General features: G+C 42.5%; 3 protein-coding genes across 4 annotated transcripts in view; 2 read left to right on the top strand and 1 right to left on the bottom strand.

Moving 5' to 3' along the window:
• LOC108151434 (spectrin beta chain, non-erythrocytic 5) overlaps nucleotides 1–11,617 on the bottom strand; it is a 35,577-nt gene extending 23,960 nt beyond the window's left edge. Inside the window, exons 1-2 of one of the 2 annotated variants that reach the window (XM_017280033.2) lie at nucleotides 11,500–11,617; nucleotides 10,608–10,795 (exon numbers count right to left, since the gene is read on the bottom strand). The gene's annotated coding sequence lies outside the window, so the exon portion shown is untranslated. Of the gene's footprint in view, nucleotides 1–10,607; nucleotides 11,019–11,499 lie in introns of those variants that run through there. The other variant, XM_033387801.1, reaches the window with a different exon arrangement.
• Nucleotides 7,104–8,044, top strand: LOC108151435 (E3 ubiquitin-protein ligase RNF185-like). The gene has a single exon (XM_033387803.1). The coding sequence runs from the start codon at nucleotides 7,267–7,269 to the stop codon at nucleotides 7,954–7,956; it is 690 nt and encodes a 229-aa protein (XP_033243694.1). The 5' UTR covers nucleotides 7,104–7,266; the 3' UTR covers nucleotides 7,957–8,044.
• Nucleotides 11,618–16,159: 4,542 nt separating the features above from the next.
• Nucleotides 16,160–17,473, top strand: LOC108152775 (osteopetrosis-associated transmembrane protein 1). The gene is made up of 4 exons (XM_017282355.2): nucleotides 16,160–16,529; nucleotides 16,604–16,788; nucleotides 16,849–17,029; nucleotides 17,088–17,473. The coding sequence occupies exons 1-4, from the start codon at nucleotides 16,211–16,213 to the stop codon at nucleotides 17,279–17,281; spliced, it is 879 nt and encodes a 292-aa protein (XP_017137844.1). The 5' UTR covers nucleotides 16,160–16,210; the 3' UTR covers nucleotides 17,282–17,473.
• Nucleotides 17,474–18,298: the final 825 nt, after the last annotated feature.

Genomic DNA, 18,298 nt, shown 5'->3' on the forward strand with positions numbered 1-18,298 from the left:
GGCGGATATAGGGCCCCATTAAACCAAGCCAAAGAGCTCTACCTCTCTCTGGAGATGATGACGGAGTTCCAGAGTCCATCAAGCGGTTTCGTAGACTTCCTTTGATTGCGAGCCGGAGGAAGTGCCAACGAATCAGAGAGCAATCCCAGCTAACACTGTGACTAACATTAGTTAATTGATTAGAAAAGAGAGGGATTCCAGAGCACTACCATACCTTCTGCAAGGCCCATCAAACAGAAACACACTTTGAAATGTTAATCGAATGACTGCCTTTCCCTTATCCCAAAATCCCAATCTAAAGGTTTTCCACTTTCATACCGAATTCTTAGGATCGAAAGAGCCATTCTTACAATCTTTTGATACAAAACAGTGATCCGCAGACAGTTTTCACTGGAATTCTCTGTCGAATTCCCTTCCGATTCCTTCTGTGGAACCTCCACTGATTAATGGCCTGCCATTACCCGGCGATCTGCCCACGAAAAGTGTCGCCCATTGAAACTATGACTTAATCAATGAATGATTTGCATATATACACGTGTGTCCGTGTTGTTGTGTATCCAAAATTGGAAGCTCAGCGAAATGTGACTCATTCGCGATGGATGGATGGAGGGATCGGGTGGTGTGGTGTGGTGTAAAGGTGCCATGTGCTGGATATATAATATGTGTTCGTAGTACAGAGCCCCCTCTCTCTTATAGATATGGCATGACAAATACACTCCATACTCCACATCGTTTCCTCAAATATTTGCACAATAATTCCAATACTTTGAAGAACGCGCTTCAAATACATATTTCCAAAGGTGGGGATAGCAGTGAAGGGTTTTAAGGAGGGCTACCAAAACTCTTTCCATTCGGGCAACGGTGACGGCTTCCAAGAATCTTTTCACTGGGGCAAGGTCTTCTTCGTTTTCATTTCGCAGGAAGCCCAAAAGTCGCATTTCGTTATCGAGTTGTTCTCTTGGAGGCAGTACAGTGCGTTTCAGTAGGCTAAGGTTACATTACTAAACTCCACTGATAGCAGCACCCCACACTGCACTCCCCTCCCCTCCCCAGCCACGTTCGGGCCTCGTTCGCTGCTTAGTTTTTAATTAAAATGTACGCGGAACGACAATCAAACGATCGTCGAACAAGCTCTGGCTCTGGGAAACAATTCAATTTCGTTTTTTTGACAGCAACGAAACGGAGGCAATATTTCAACAGAAAATATAGTCATCATTCCCGTACCAGAATTTGTATCTATCTATCTAGGGGTTCTGTTCTTCGATCTCTGTAATTGAAATTGACAAAAAAAAAAAAAAGAAAGAAAGAAATCATGTGATAGGGCGAGACATAGAGAGGGAGAGATCTTAGCTTAGCCTCAGAGAATCTCCATCTCCCGCATGGGAGCCGCTGTTTACTCAAGTGTTGAGGGAACGGGGCAGGGGGGGAATCGTTTGTGTTTAGACAACAGATAGCCTTGTGGCCCATCAAATGTTGTTAACATTTTTCCATACCCATAATTCCTTGATAGCTTATGGATTTTAAATGAATCTCAAACGATTTTATGTGTTTTTGATGGCCCAGAAATCACTTTGATACCGCGTTACAGTTACAGTTACAGTGGAGAGCCCCAACCCTATTCGGTGCCCCAAAAATTGTTGCATTTCAAAAGGCACGTTGCGCAAACCACAAAAAAATAAATAATAATAAAAAAAAAACAAAAATAAATTCAAGTTTAGAATTACACGAAACGAGAAATTCATTTTCGATGACTTTATGAGCGGATAGGGGATATGGTGCGGTTTCTCGCTGTTTGCAAAACATTTCACGAATAAATTATATTCGAGTGGAGTGGAGTTTGTTTTTTTTGGAAGAGGAACTTCAGCTAAAAATAGAGGGGCTCTCCAGTGTTTACCTCTCCCTCTGATGTTTCGTATGAAATTTGATTTTGGTTATCTTTTGGGAGTACGAATACTTGAATAATCTCCCTAAAGCTGCAGTTTTGCGGTGTCAGGATCAGCAGTATTCATTGAAAATTATCAAAACCGATCTCTAGGTTCACTCGCAAAGCCAAAACCTTTTCGAAAGAACACAACTCTAATATTTTTAAAGAAATACCAACAAAAAAAGCCACAAAATTAGGCACATATTATTTGCAAAATGGGATTAAAACCAAATTTGTAGCGCCAGAAACGAAAAACTTTGAAAAGGCTATCAAAAGCTTAGGCCTTTCTGCCTCTTGTGGAACCTTTTTCTCAGCTTTTTCTGGGGGCCCCTGGGAACAGACTCTTTTCTGCTGCTGCTGCCGGGTGGCCACCACCTGGGGGCCCTGCCCTGCCCCGCGCTTTCCTCTGTCTGGAAACGTGTTCCTGTGGCGGCGGCGGCGTATGCAAATTATTGTCAGCGTTGCCGCCTCGATGAAGTCTTTGCACTTCTCCTGCCCCTCCACCACCGAAAAGGGGCGGGCGTCATAATCAAAGCGTCGTAAATAAAAAGAGCAAACAAACCGAAGACCGAAAATCAAAAGATCATAAGACTGCTGACTGCTGCCTGCTTCACGCTACAATGCTAAACAGCAGAACAGAAGAGAACAGACGAAAAACAGAACAGCAATAGTAAACCGGTAAAAGTTACACAAACTAAAAATAAATTCAATTTTAAGAAGTTTTCAGGTGGCGAGGGCGGGCTTTGCTTCGAAGCAATAAAACTTCAAAGCTCTCTCTTTGTTGCGGTACTCCTCGTGCTCGCTCTCGCTCTCTCGCGGCAGCTCCGTCTCCCTCCTGTCTGTCAGTCAGATCTGTCTCTCTCCTGTCTGTCTGCTGCTCTCTCTCTCTCTCTCTGCCGCTCTCTTTGGTGCAGCGGCAATGCCTGTGATGTCAGCGCTTAAGTAAATATTTTCCCCGATTTACGAGTAAGCGTGTAATTTGGTGGCGAACACGAGAGAGAGGTTGGGTTGTGCCGATAATTCTGTCAATTCTGTCGCTGATCGCAAGGTTAAACGCGGTGTTCCCAGCAGAAATGCAAATGTAAGACATGCTGTCAGTGGATTCCAGGAACGAGTCACGAGCTAGCGTCATCAGTGGTTTCTGGGAGGGCAAAGGCGGAGCGAGGGGGGGGGCTGCTCGCAGCTAATTAATCAAAAACGAGGCATTCAAGCTACACATTTCCATTCGCATTCTCTAATGATGATTCTTCCTCGCTCTCTGTCTGTCTCGCTCTCTAACAATGATTCTATCTCCCATAGCCGCTCTCTGACTCACTCTTTTCTAGCACTTTTGACATTCTGACATCATGCAGCTTTTTCCATCGATTCTCGCATGCATTCTGCACCGGCTGCAATCAATTTTTATCGCTGATAAGCTCGGTAACAGCACTTCAAAGATACAAATATGTACATACTATATGTGCTATATATATGTACGTGAAGATACCCTCAACTATCTGCTAAGTCCACTCAATGGCCATAAATAAACCAAATATCAAACGAAAGAAGAAAAGTCATAAATTGAGTGGACACAGCAACATTCCTTGATTGCGCGGAGTCACCTCTATTTCCGCTGGAAAACAGTCGAGTCGTTATTTCGAGGCCCCATTAGCAAGCAGCCGGCAGATAACATTGCAACTTTTTGTTTTACAGGCTGCAGAAAACAGACATTTCATTTGTGGCATCATCATCATCATCATCCACAATCATCAGAAGAGGCAGTGGCGGTGGCACAACCCTGAGAATGTCAACGATTTTTGGGCCTAAATGAATGGCCTTAACTGATCGCTTAGCCTCCACGCTCCTCTCCTCTCCTCCCCGTTAAATCCATGTGAAAGAACTGGAACGCATAACGCTCATACTCGTAACATAAATAACAGCAACAGCAAAAGCGAGAGAGAGAGAGAGAGAAAATAAAGCACAACAATTTATAAAATACGCCAAGGAATGCCAAAGTGAAAGAAGAGCCAAGCGGCCAAACCAAACCAAAAGCCGATAGCAAGGTAATCCACGTCGCGCCTCGAAACAGGGCTCAATCGGACACCGGGCCTACGCTACACCAAGAGAAATGGGTGGCCCAAACGCACTTGTTTGTACTGGATGTACTTTCATTTCAAAGTATTCTTGCAAAAGGTAGAGGAACACTCGTTTTCCCAAGCCATACACTAAATATTTTAAGAATAAATCGAAAGGTCATATCTGAGTATCTGAGTACAGCTTAAGCTAATATGATCATTATGATTGAATGACAGACACGGAAAAATCGAAAAAAAAAAATAATAATAATAATAAAACAAAATATGTACATATGTGCCCCAAATGGTATTATTCTTGGCTTACAGTTCTGAAGGTGAGGTGTTGAAGGAACGACAAACCCCTCATAAATACGAAATACTTTAAGTGCGTTTCTGTTTTTTCCCTCTGTAGGTCTCTGTCTCTCGGTCTGTCCGTCTGTAGGTCGGTCTCGTGTCTCGGGTCTTCGGCAGCCTTCACAGCTGTGTGTGTGTGTGTGCTTCGGTGGTGGATCTGGGGGCCGCCGCTTAAATATTTGGCATTTCTGCTTTTTGCTCTGTTACGCTTTTTGATTCCGATCGATGTACATGAATACGCGGCGATGTACATATGCAAACGAGAAGAGTGTGGAGAGAGGGGGAGGGGGAGGGGAAGAGGGAGCTCGAACGAAAACAATTTACGAGTAGCGCACATGCGCATTGTTCTTTGGGGTTCAGGCGGCCGCTGCAAGGCATACGAAATACGAAATCAATGCCCCCACACAGACACACGCACACACACAGACAGCCATGGAAATGGACATGGACATGGGGCATGACCATCAACACCTTCTTCCCAGCAGCAGAAAGCAGGCAGAAAAAAACCAAGAACCAGCGGCACTTTTACGGCTTCATCTCCCCCTCTCCCTTTTCCCCTCTGGGGGCCGCGATCTTCTTCTTCTTCTCAATGCACCGACTAGCGGGATATCCATTAGTAATTACCATAGAGTCCCAGAGCCACACTGATATACCCGCTCTACTCCGTTTTGCTTACTGGGTAAACCACTACGAAGAGGGGAAACCGAAAACAAAGAAAAGCAAAAGAAATAATTACAGGCAAAAAGAGTACGAAATTCTACCGCTTCGCAGACAGAGAGCAGTGCAAAGCGGAAACAAAGTGCGCAAAATGTAATTAATTGCCCCGAAGGCACAGCCACAGCCGAAGCCGAAGCCGCAGCCGCGGCCCACTACGACCGAAGAGATCCGATTCGCCGAAGAATCATATGCAGCGCAGCAGCAGCAGCGGTACGAGATGAATTTACGTATACACATACACACACACACATTCGTCTTGTACCTTTGATGCTATTACAGTGGGGAACAGAAGAATAAAATCGGTTGGAGTTTGAAATTTGGAAGCGGGCGTTACCGAAAGAAGCAACGATAGATGTACCGCACGATCGTCGATCATCTGGCCATATTTTGCACTTTACGTCTTATGTTCATGCCACGTGCTGTACATCCCACTCTTGGTTCTGCTCTGCAGCGGAACGAGGAGTTTTGTTTGTTTATTGGTTTTGTCGATGATCTTCTCTTTTTTTTTTTTGCAACTTTAAAGCGAAATATTTTGATTGGACCCGGGGTCCCCGAAACGGCAACAACACAAACAAACGGCTGAAAGAATTGCAAATTGTTGAACGCTTCGCAGACATGATTAAATTTGCCTGTGTGTGTGTGAGTTTTTGTTTTGTTTTCCAGAGATGACTCTCAGATGATTGGCAAATTGCTCAAAAAATTCAAGACTCGACTTCAAGGCTAAATATACATAATTCTTGTTGTTGGCTTTGGCTTCATACACACACAAACACACAAAGAGAGACCCCGCCTGCTGATAAGATTTTCGGTTAGTTTTTTTCTAACCGGAATTCCAGCAGGGCAGCCACTTCCGTTGTGGATAAGCCAGCTCCCACAGCTCCATCCTCGAGTGGGTTCCCCTGCTGACGATGAGCTTAAGCTTGAGGCCGAAATAGAAACCACTCTTTGCACTTGACTGGAATTAGCCAAAATTCCAAAGGCATGTCATGGCATGGCCAAAAACGAGACAGCTACACAATAAATAAGCCTTAAATGTGGCAATTGTTTATGGCTCAAAGCTCCAAAAACTCGAAAGTAAAGCTAGACAGAGAGGGAGAAGAGAGGGAGAGAGAGAGAGAGGGAGCACTGTGATTTGGGTGAGAAATTTCACTGAAAATCCAGTTTCAAGGTTGAACCAGTCGGTGCTGGTTCCCGGGAACAGATTTGACTGGGGATTGTAGTACGTACTTGCGTACGTTTAGTAATTGTTGCGGATCACAGCTGGCAGACAATGGGGGGTAGGGACTGGGGGTGGGGGTGTTACGGCCGGAGCATCTGGAACTTTGAACTAAACTTTTAGCTAGAACCAATCGTTCTAGCAAGCTTCGCGATCACATAGAATATTTCCCTTTTTGTATTGTTCCGCCTAGAGATTGTTGCGTGGGGGTTAGAGCCGGGTAGCATTTCCTGGGACACAGCCAGATACTGTGTATATAGTTTTTGGACACATGCAGTCGTAGTCGTAGTCGCAGTCGTCGTCATCAACAGTCAACAGACTTTGACTCTGACTAAAAAAAAAGAAAGCAAACTACTGCTGCCAGTGAGCCAAGTACTAAAGACCAGACACACACAGAGAAGGAGAGAAAGAGAGAGGGAGAGAGACAAAGAGAGAGAGGAAAACCAGTTTGAGAGCAAGTTTACTTTTTAGTGGCGTTGACGTTGTTTTTGTTTCTGGCTTATAGCCTTGAATGTGCATTTCATGTGGTTTTCTCCTTTTTTTTTTTTGGCGCGCACTCAGGAAAACAGAAAACAAGTTAAAGCCAAAGTTAGCCAAGTTTTTCCCCCAAAAAAAAAACCAAGAAAAACACTGTTTGATAGACAAGTGAAAAGAGACTGCCACCAGACAGCAATCCAAAGAGAGAGACAGAGAGAGAGAGGGAGATCGAGAGAACCGTGTCTCTGTAGCGGCTATTTTCTAATTGCTTTTCCGAGCCATTTATTTGCATATCTCTGACACACTTGGCCAATGGTTGGAGCCAATTGGAACGAGTCTGAACGGGGCCTAAATGAGGTGCGGAATGTAGATATCAATTTCCAGACACAGATCCCCATTACTATTCAATCATCGTAGGACGACTGTATTCTCATTCTAAACTCAAATTTTGATGCGACAACTCAAAAACTGAATACAAAATTTCAGCACACAAGTGCCTCACAAGTCTAAAGCACCTTTAAGCCATGGAATCGGCCCCATCGAGCAGTGGCACCGGCTGCAACGTCCCGGCTACGGACACTGAAGATACTGAAGGCCACGTGAGCGCAACAAATGCTGAGCAAAATAATGGACAGAGTGATTCGACTACCACTCAACTGGTTCCGGAGGAAGAGGGGGCTGCTGCCTCCTTCAGTTCCACATCGGACTCCTTGACGGGCAGTTCGCTGCCCAGTGGAAACATTGCAGATCTGAACACTGACTCGCCGGCAGCTGGTGGCAGCTCAAGTGGTGCCGCGGATCGCGAACGCATCGATCCGTCCGTCTATGAGTGCAACATATGCTTCGACACCGCCAACGATGCCGTGGTCACCATGTGCGGGCATCTGTTCTGCTGGCCCTGCCTGCACCAGTGGTTCCTGAGGCGCCCCCTGGTGAAGCTGTGCCCCGTGTGCAAGGGTACGATTGACAATGACAAGGTCATACCAATTTACGGGCGAAATGCCGAGCATCAAGTGGATCCGCGCAACAGGATCCCCACACGACCTGCTGGCCAGCGCCGAGAACCAATGACGGCTCGCTTCGGCCTACGTCGCCCCGGTGGCATTCGCATGCTCGTTGGCACTCCAACCGCGGAAAACCAGGACGCACAGACACTTTCCAAGATGTTCATCTATGTGGCCTTGATCTGCATAGCTTGGCTATTCTTCTCATAACTTGACAAAGACCGATGGAAAACGCACGCACGCACACACACACAATAACAACAACAACAACATCAAAAACAAAAACAAAAACAAAAACCATTGCTCCAACACTAAAGATTTGCACTCGATTACACAGGTTGTGACGCGTGACGCCGCACAATATGATTGAATCACACACATTGCTAAGAGCTCTTGAAAAACTAAATAAATTAATTGTTAAATAAGATACATCATTCAGATTGAACGTGTTTCCAGGGGGGTAGGTTCTCCGTTCCATCCATCGATCCTCTCCTTATCATTTTGGCAAGTGACATTGGCTATTTTTATACATATATATGTATATATATGTATATAGTATGTATGTACATATGTACATATGTGCATATACCATATTTCATATATAGATTCAACAGTAATCAATGATATTTTGTTGGACTATGTGCCAGGGAGATAAGGTTGAAATGGGCTAGAATCTATGTACATATATTTATAGTATTATATAGAATTTGTCATGGCATGGAAAGTGGAATTAGAGGGTGACATCCGTCAGCCAGCAGTCGACAGTCGACAGTCGACAGTCAACAGGTTGGAAAAGATTATAGATAGTATAGCTAGGAATCCCGACTGTATGGGCTATTTCCCCGAGATTAAAATCACTTCAGATGATAGATGTTGCACAAGATTTCAGGCATTTTTTCTATAAATTTTTGCCAGTACAAAATCAAATCAGAATCTCATCGCACTGGCACTTCCTATAGCTACATAAATCGGAGTTGGAAAATCGTATAATACGAAAAATACGAGCAACAAGCACTCCACCACATACCACATCCAGCAGTTGCAAGTTCGGAAAGTCAATTGGCGCTCATCAAGCGTAGTGGAGATCGAGATCCCAGCCCCCTGCAGGGTCTCGTGGGGTCTCCAACCCTTTCAATTAATTACAGGGTAATTTCAACTCCCCCTCATCGGCGGCACTTGAGCAATTACCATTACCATCATTCGAGAATGTTAAGGCTTTATCTTTCTGATTCCCATTCCCGTCTCGTCTCGTCTCTTTGATTTCCCTTTTGAAATAATATCAAAAAATACAAAATAAACCTTCCGACAGAGATAAGAGTCAGCCCCGGACCAAAAGAGAAGAAAAAAAAAGAGTGTTCTAAATTCGTTTAATGGCTTTGATTGATTGGATCGGATTGGATTGGGGGGTAGGTAGTCATATAACCATATAATGCGGTGATTGATTGATTGACTCGCCGTGGAGCCGATTTTGAATGGAATAAACCAAAAGCATTCAAAACTCCAATTGGAAAAAGGAAAGGGAAACAAAGAACAAATAAAAAGTACAGCGCACAAATTGCGCAAAATGCCAAAGAAGCGGAGAAGGAAAACCAAAAACATGCGGTGATCGCTAATTGAATACCCTTGCAGACAGATCGCTCCCATAGATCGCTAAGTAGAACGAAGGCATGGCCAAAAACATATACTAGGCATATATAGTAGGTACCTTTGCGATCTGCCCTCTCTTCAAGGGAAACGTATGTATGTATGTACATATGCCCGAAACTAAATATACTCTCTGTTTAAAGGGTATACAAAAGCAGCAGCAGCAACAAGAACAACACAGACACATACATAGATGCATATGCATATGAATATCTATGCATGCATGTGCATGACTGTGTCTGTAAAAGAACATTCCAAAATGGACCAACGGGGGTCTCCGTCCTCTGCCTCCCTGCCAATAGGAATTGTATTTCGCCTGCAGTTGGACAAGCACTGGGGGAGTGTTGCTGCTGCTTGCGACTGCATTTTTAGTAATTTCTGCAGGGCATCTGTTTACAGGGGCGTTGGCATTGCATCTCCCCCTCTTTCCCCCCTTTCGCTCTTTCTACGAATCGCCTTGGCCTTGTTGTTGCCGACGCTGCTGCTGAGGCTGCGGCTGCTGCTGCTGTCGTTGGCCTCTTGGCTGACCCGTTAAGCGCGTAATTGAATTTAAACGGCAATTGTCTTGGCGAAATGCATTTACAGCAAATTGCAAATCACAGCAACGCTGCGCCAGCGCCATCATCAGTTGCTCTCAAACTGCAGCTAACGGTACTGTAGAATGCTTAATGAACGAGCGAGCGAGCAAGCAGGCAAGCAGGCAAGCAGGCAAATGCCAAAGCGGAATGCGGTTTAAAAATAAACCAAGCCCAGAGCGAACGAGCGTGCGAGGGGCAGCGCTATAGAGAGGGAGACAAGCGAAGCCAAAACGTGCTTTGGCTAAGACCCTACTTAGCCTAGTTTACGACCAACAGCGAGTGAGAGAGAGAGCCTGGCTTTAATGACGTCGCAGACACCTGCACACTGACGCACAGATCGAGAGAGAGAGAGGGAGAGAGGGAGGTAGTGGGGGGCCACTCTCCCTGCATTACGTACTCCATATTTCCATCCCATCCCTCTTGCTTCCCTTCCCTTCGCTAATTTTACGAGCTGGCCACACGCACCCTTTCCGCGTATGTGTGTGTACAGTTTTAGAGTCAATCTCGATCCTCTGCACGCTTATGCAACACGTTGGGTTTATTGGCAGTAAAACCCATATTATTTGGTGCTTGGCTTGGCTTTACAGTTTACAGTGCCTCCCCTCGCATGCACATTAATTCCATTCATTTTGCACTTACCTTTGACAGCCTCGTAGTATCCCAAATCCAGCGTGAATGATTTACGTTATAGTTCTGGCTTACACAAATATCTGTTGCGCCTCTCTTCTATCCTCTTGGGATCTCTCGCTCTGCGTAGATATCCTCTGCTGCTGCGCTGTGATCTCTCTCTTTCCTTGTTGGCTGCTGCGCGGCGGCGACGGCGTCTGCTGTTTAAATTTACATAAATTTCCTTTTTTATTTATCTTTCATTTACAATATTTTCACTTGATTTGGTTCTTTTTACGATCTTTCTCTTCTGATGCTGCTCTTTTCTTGTGTTCGTTAAGAAAAAGATGCAGAAGACGCGTAAGCCACGAAGAAGGTGGGCAGAAGGAGGAGAAAAACCGGAAAGTTGTTATTGTTGCTGCTGCGGCGGCGGCGGCGTTCTTAGCCTGTTTTTTGTTGTTTCTGTTGCTGTTGGTAGAAAAAGCCTCAAAAAAATTCTCTAAAAGAAATCAAAAGAATTGTAGTTTTGGTTTCTGTTTTCGGATGCTGTTTTTTAATTTATGCCAAAGAATTTTTGTCACTTGTAATGTTGCTGCCTGCCGCCTTCTGCTGCTGCGCGGCGACTGCGGCTGACCTTAATAGCAAATTCCAATGCACACACACACACACACACACAAACATGACATACAAGCCGCTTTCACACACAAACACGGTGCTGCGCAAAAACCAGCTTTGTAGGTTTTTTTGTTGGTTAAAATTTTTTTGGGCCAGCAATTAGAATTAGCCGCGTTTTAAGCACCGGCCTTAGAAGCGCAACAGCAGCAACAAGATCATCAGCAGCAGCACCATTTTCTAATTAGCACAGATACAAAAACACAACAAAAAATCAGGCTTAAACACACACCGAGAAAGAGATAGGGATTACGTTTGGTTAATGTCTTAGTAGCTGTTGGTACGGCGCACGGGATTTGTTGATTAACAATTTTTCATAAGTGGCGCGCTTTCGTCCGCGCGCACGTCTTGTTTTTTTTTGTTGTGGAAGCAGTGTGACCGCGGATTTATTGATAAAATAAACCGTCCGACTCTCAGCAATATACCGAAACATACCGCCTCATTTTCAAAATATACCGTGAAAATACTTACGAATTCAAGTACTATTTTACATATTCCTCGTTTTTGATATTCCGTCGAATATTACTAGCTATATAGAACATTCAGCCATGCCCACATAATTTTATACGATTAATGAATCAATTTTCTACTTAACTGGCTTATTTTAACCACTTGCTTTTATTTGATTTTGACTAAAACAAGGTTTAAACAAAATAGCTCAACAAAAAAATCAGTCGCAATGTTGCTGGTATTTGAAGACATGATGCGTGTATAGGCCTTTGTGCACCCTATTTCGTTAATTTTATATGTAGATCAAACGCAATTTATTAAGACCTTTTCTCAAATTGATATTCCTTAGACATATTAAAGTACATTATAAGTATCTTGTATATATTTATGTCGATCCTGATACCTACTGAGCCTTGGAAGACAAACATTTTCTCAATTCTATATCATCCATTTCCCCCAGGGTATGTGTGCATGGAATTAGCAACATGTTTGTGTATGGAGTGAGACTCATTGTTGCAATAGCGAAACTGCGGCGAATCGGGTATTGCCTATATTTCAAGCTATTGATGCCCACTTAGCTCTATCCCATAGATAAATGCATTTTCTACAAGATTGCTTCTTTTAATTACCTTTACGTATTTTATTTTGACTAAAATACGGTTTTCAAGTAAATGTTGCCGCAACAGTGTGTATGGAATGTGCAACATTGTGTATGGAACGAGACTCATTGTTGCTAAAGCGAACTGCGGCGAACTGCGGCGAATTCAAATTCGATTCAAAAAACGACCAATTCTTTGTTCCGTTGAATAATACTATCTATATGGAACATTTAGCCATGCCCACTCAATTTTGTACGATTGATGAATCAATTCTATACATGATTGGCCTATTCGAAATACTTGCATTAATTGGATTTCTATATAACATTGAAAATTAAACTAATAAATGACAAAAATACCATTTAGCACTAAAAAACACCACATGGGAGCGCGGCGAAAACCAGTTTCTACAGTATGACCCTCAGAACAGCAGCGAAATATACGGTCTCATTTGAAAAATATACCGAGTGGAGCGCGCCAAATCGAACTTTTTTGAATGTGAGCGACAAGGATTTAAATGTTGTCAACCGGAACTTCATCTATGCCCACATAATTTTATACGATTAATGAATCAATTTTCTACTTAACTGGCTTATTTTAACCACTTGCTTTTATTGGATTTTGACTAAAACAAGGTTTAAACAAAATAGCTCAACAAAAAAAACAGTCGCAATGTTGCTGGTATTTGAAGACATGATGCGTGTATAGGCCTTTGTGCACCCTATTTCGTTAATTTTATATGGAGATCAAACGCAATTTATTAAGACCTTTTCTCAAATTGATATGTTTTTGACTTATTCATGTGTATTATTAGTATCTTGTATATATTTATGTCGATCCTGATACCTACTGAGCCTTGGAAGACAAACATTTTCTCAATTCTATAACATCCATTTTCCCCAGGGTATGTGTGCATGGAATTAGCAACATGTTTGTGTATGGAGTGAGACTCATTGTTGCAATAGCCAAACTGCGGCGAATCGGGTATTGCCTATATTTCAAGCTATTGATGCCCACTTAGCTTTATCCCATAGATAAATGCATTTTCTACAAGATTGCTTCTTTTAATTATCTTAAAGTATTTTATTTTGACTAAAATACGGTTTTCAAGTAAATGTTGCCGCAACAGTGTGTATGGAATGCGCAACATTGTGTATGGAACGAGACTCATTGTTGCTAAAGCGAAACTGCGGCGAACTGCGGCGAACTGCGGCGAACTCAAATTCGATTCAAAAAACGACCAATTCTTTGTTCCGTTGAATAATACTATCTATATGGAACATTTAGCCATGCCCACTCAATTTTGTACGATTGATGAATCAATTCTATACATGATTGGCCTATTCGAAATACTTGCATTAATTGGATTTCTATATAACATTGAAAATTAAACTAATAAATGACAAAAATACCATTTAGCACTAAAAAACACCACATGGGAGCGCGGCGAAAACCAGTTTCTACAGTATGACCCTCAGAACAGCACCGAAATATACGGTCTCATTTGAAAAATATACCGAGTGGAGCGCGCCAAATCGAACTTTTTTGAATGTGAGCGACAAGGATTTAAATGTTGTCAACCGGAACTTCATCTATGCCCACATAATTTTATAATTAATGAATCAATTTTCTACACAATTGGTTAGTTTTTAGTCCTTGCTTTTATTGTATTTTGACTAAAATACGGTTTTCAAGTAAATGTTGCCGCAACAGTGTGTATGGAATGCGCAACATTGTGTATGGAATGGGACTCATTGTTGCTACAGCGAACTGCGGCGAATAAAAACATACCGTCTCGTTTAAAAATATACCGTAAATATACTGACACTGGGTACCAGTGCTGCCAGATCTTGAGAGTCACCATAAGCTAGATTGAAGAAAAAATAAGCTAGAATAAGCTAAATACAAAAAAAGCTTAACAATAAGCTAACAATAAAAACACATCAAAATAATGTATAATTAAATTTTATATATATATTTTTTTTTAATTTTTAATGAAAGTAATGACATGATTTTATCCACTTCATTATGCCATGGCCATGTACAGCCTTTTGCTCCTCTGTTTTTGAGGAGTTTCTAACAAGAGGTATTTTGTTAGTTTGTGTCATGCTAGCATTGGACGCATATGTTTTATAGCGACAGCATACTGCCATAATTCCCACGTCTTGGCCCCAATTGTTGACTTACAAAAGCAGCAGTACGCTTATGTGGATTCAGTTGGCACATTGCGTAGCCTCTCCTTAAATTCATCGAAATTGAACCAGAAAATGTAGAAATTTTGTTTATAAAACACTTTTGCATAGCAAGAAAAAATAGGACAAATCCTCTTTCTTAATAAATATTAACAAGTATTACAATAAAATGAAATTTTAAATAAGCTAGATTTCAAGCTATTAGCATTTAAATTTGTTTTCAAGCTATTTGGTTTTAAAATAAGCCAAATCTAGCTTAAAATAAGCTAAAATGGCAGCACTGGTTATATCATTGTTGCTGGTCAACAGGTATGAGCATTGAGCATATTTATACCATATTTCCTTTATATACCATTCGAATTCTGTTCTCCAAGCTGATTTGAAACATTAACATTGACTTTTTCTAAGACTGATATGTTTTTGACCTATTTAGGCATATTACTAGTGTCCTGTATATACATATTTGTATAAATCAATCCCTATACCTAATATCCCACCCTGAAAAAGACAGCAAATCTAACGATACTATCGACTGTTGCGCGCCAAACAGAAATTGTATGAAAGTGCATGAGTGACAAGGATATAATCGTATGGCTTAGCTCACCCCCTTTTCTTAATATACCATGCCTTTCAGTATATAGGCACCAAGCCATTAATCGTTTCAAGTATCGATATTGCTTTTCGCGCTCGATACTTCTGTTCGATAGGCGGAGCTTATCGGCGTCTAATTTGAACATAACAATATGATAGCCGAGTGAGATTTTTATTTCCAAATGACAATCACAACTATGGTTAAAAATACCATTTTCTGGCATACCCTTTTAAAATGATCTTAGAAAATTACACAATAGGCATGCATGACTTTGCTAACTTCGATGCGAAGGGACAATTAGCATGGAGACAAAACGCAGCATCTCCATCCGCCTTTGTAATAACCTTATGTTTTTCAACACACCCAGTTCGACAACCAGCAAAATTATATCTGTAAATAGTAACAATTGATTATATCTGAGTTGCTCTCAGCTCTACTGGAAAGCCAAGCTGAGGCATATTGTATAAGATCTCGCACTCACTGCATTTTTTCCCCTAAGACGGTCTTCTGTATTTGCATATGGCCATAACCAACAAACTAATACCCTATGTACACTACGGTTTAGCTAATGAGATATTCAGGCAAGCTACGGAAATGAAAAGTAAACGGCTGAACAAAACAAAACTTAATTGCAAAGAAAAAAAAAATAGATGACTTATTGATGCATTGACATTAATTTAACACCATTGAAGCACCAATTGTGCACTTAACAGCACTACATTTTACGTTTAACAGGGCATGACCAAAAAATTGCCAAAACGGGAGCACCTAAAATCGAAAACTGAACGTTTTGGCTAAAAACACATAACGCAAAAGCAAGTAAAAATGTTAGCCTGCCTGATATATCATTATTGACTACCCATTCGAAGAATTGTCCATTAGGGTATTCAAAGTGCGGGGTGCAACATCATTCATTCCTTGTATTCGTATCAGAAAATGAAAAATGGACAAATGATTTAAAATTTGATGCGCAAGTATGACACTACAACCTGTACAGACAAATTTTATACCTCGGTATTTAGTTCTATATCTGCCAAAATATTCTTGCTCCACATCGATAGTTGCGGCAAAGTATCGATAGCCGCAAGTGATATTTTGATACGATTTTCGGGGGAAGTAAATACAAAAGAAATGTCGCTTTTGTTTGCATTTTTGCTGATTTTAAGCTGCAACTGCAGCCTGTTGCTTGCCAAAAACCACAGTTGTAGCCACCTGGTGCAAGAACTGGGCGATGGGCAGAGTAAATTTGTGTACTGCGCCACCACAAAGTCCGTTCCGGTGCGGCTCTGCATTGGCTGTGCACCGGAGTACAGGAAGCTAACGAGCTCCTACGATGCGCTGCTCTCCCAAGAAAACTGTTCGAAGATATATCTCAACTCGGATCGCATCAACGTGGTGGCCACCACCCAGGGCATACTCACAAATCTCTGGCAGAAGGCAAACTGCGAGGGTAATACGAAGACCATTTCTCCGAGTTATGCATCCTCCCCTCTAAACAATGGGACGGGCTTTTCTCTCTTCCAGATTGCTTCAATGGCAATCATTCGGACCTATATGACGTCCAGTGGAATATTCTTAATGCCTGTCTCAGTGTCCATAAAGATGATCCGTGCATCTCTTGCAAGAATGACTATATCGCACTGAACCAATTTTACTTGGAAATGGAGAAGGCAAACAAAGGACATGTGTGCTTCGATCTGCAGGACAGCGTAAGGCACCAGACACAGAGCTGTGCCTTCACTCTAATGTTTATCCTTTCTCTTTTTTAGATGAACCGCACTCGTTCGAACTGGTCCAAAACGTTAGGATGCTGCCACCGGGATGTAAAATTAAATACTTTCCTCATTGCCGTCTGCGTTGTGGTCCTTCTACCAATCGTTACCTTCTACATCACCGTCATTGTGCTGACCAAGAGGCGGGAGGCCAATCATGGACTCCTCAACGAAGAGAGTAAGTGGAAGAGCGCCGATATGACCTTCTTTCTTTGTTTAATTCGGATTTTGTGTAGCACCCGAGTTGGATGCCCCATCAACTTCTGCTCTTATTACCGCCGCCGTACTGTCCACGCCCACGGAAAATCCAGTGGCTGTGGCTGGTAGAACGGAAAAGATTGCCGAGCTGTTGAGTGGTGCAAGGGCTGGCTCTGATTCGGACTTGGACTCCAGCGAAGATGAGATGATAGTAAAGCCAAAAACAGCCTAAGTATGCGAAGGGGGAAAAACTCCTTTTGGAAATATTCTAAAAGTCATCAATGACCCTGTATTTAACCACTTCATGACTACTTTTTGGGACGTAGATTCTCACACTACATAAGATATAAGTTTTGGAATGTAAATCGTGCCCCCTGTGTGATATCTCTGAATAAAGTAATAAGCTTTTTTATAGATTTGTAATCAAACAAAGTCTTTATTCACATCAGTTTTTGGGTGGGTCTCTCTTTCTTCCAGGACATCTATGAAGCTCTGGTGGGCGCCTGCTCCTCCAGTTTCGTTTCTGAAATGAAAAAGAGCAAAACTTCCTAGTTCTCTGTCCAAAGGTGTGTCGTCTTGTCTGTTGTCTCTCTCTGGGACTCTGGATGTTATCCAGCGAATCTTTTGGGGGCAGTCTTTTGAGTGGAAATGAACGTGTCAAACAGTTCGAATTGCTACGATTCTACGTTGCTACGTTGCTACGTTTCTACGGTGGGAGAAGATGAGCGAGCGAGCGAACGAGCGACCGTTCGATCTCAGAGTGTGGATGGTGGATGGATAGGATGGACCGGACCACCCAAGGGTGGTGGTGGTGGTGGTGGTGGTCACCAGACATACGTTTTCGTTCGGATGTGTGTCGGGGTTGGGTCCTCGCTGTCTCTGAAAGACATGTATGTAAATGTTAATATTTTGTTGCATTAGTGGTTATACCATAAGATATAAGAAAGTTTGGATTGGCTTTGCTTTGGTTTGTGGTTTGTGGTTTGGGGTTCGGATCCCAATAGATAACTCCTCTTGTAAAAACTGTCTTCGATTCGCTTCTTCGTTCGAGAAGCTTAGTTCCATGAAACGCTCTGTCCAACTCTCGTTTCGGCTGCTTTTTTTTTTGCTTTGTTTTTAGTTTGGTTTGGCCGGGGGCGAAGCACAAGGATGCGGGATGGAGGAGTTGGGGGTGGGAAAACACACATATGCACACACATCACTGCTTCGATTTGAATAACGGTACGTTCTTGTGGTTGTTTGTTGTTGG

This window comes from Drosophila miranda, chromosome XR, assembly GCF_003369915.1.
Source record: "Drosophila miranda strain MSH22 chromosome XR, D.miranda_PacBio2.1, whole genome shotgun sequence".
NCBI lineage: Eukaryota > Metazoa > Arthropoda > Insecta > Diptera > Drosophilidae > Drosophila > Drosophila miranda.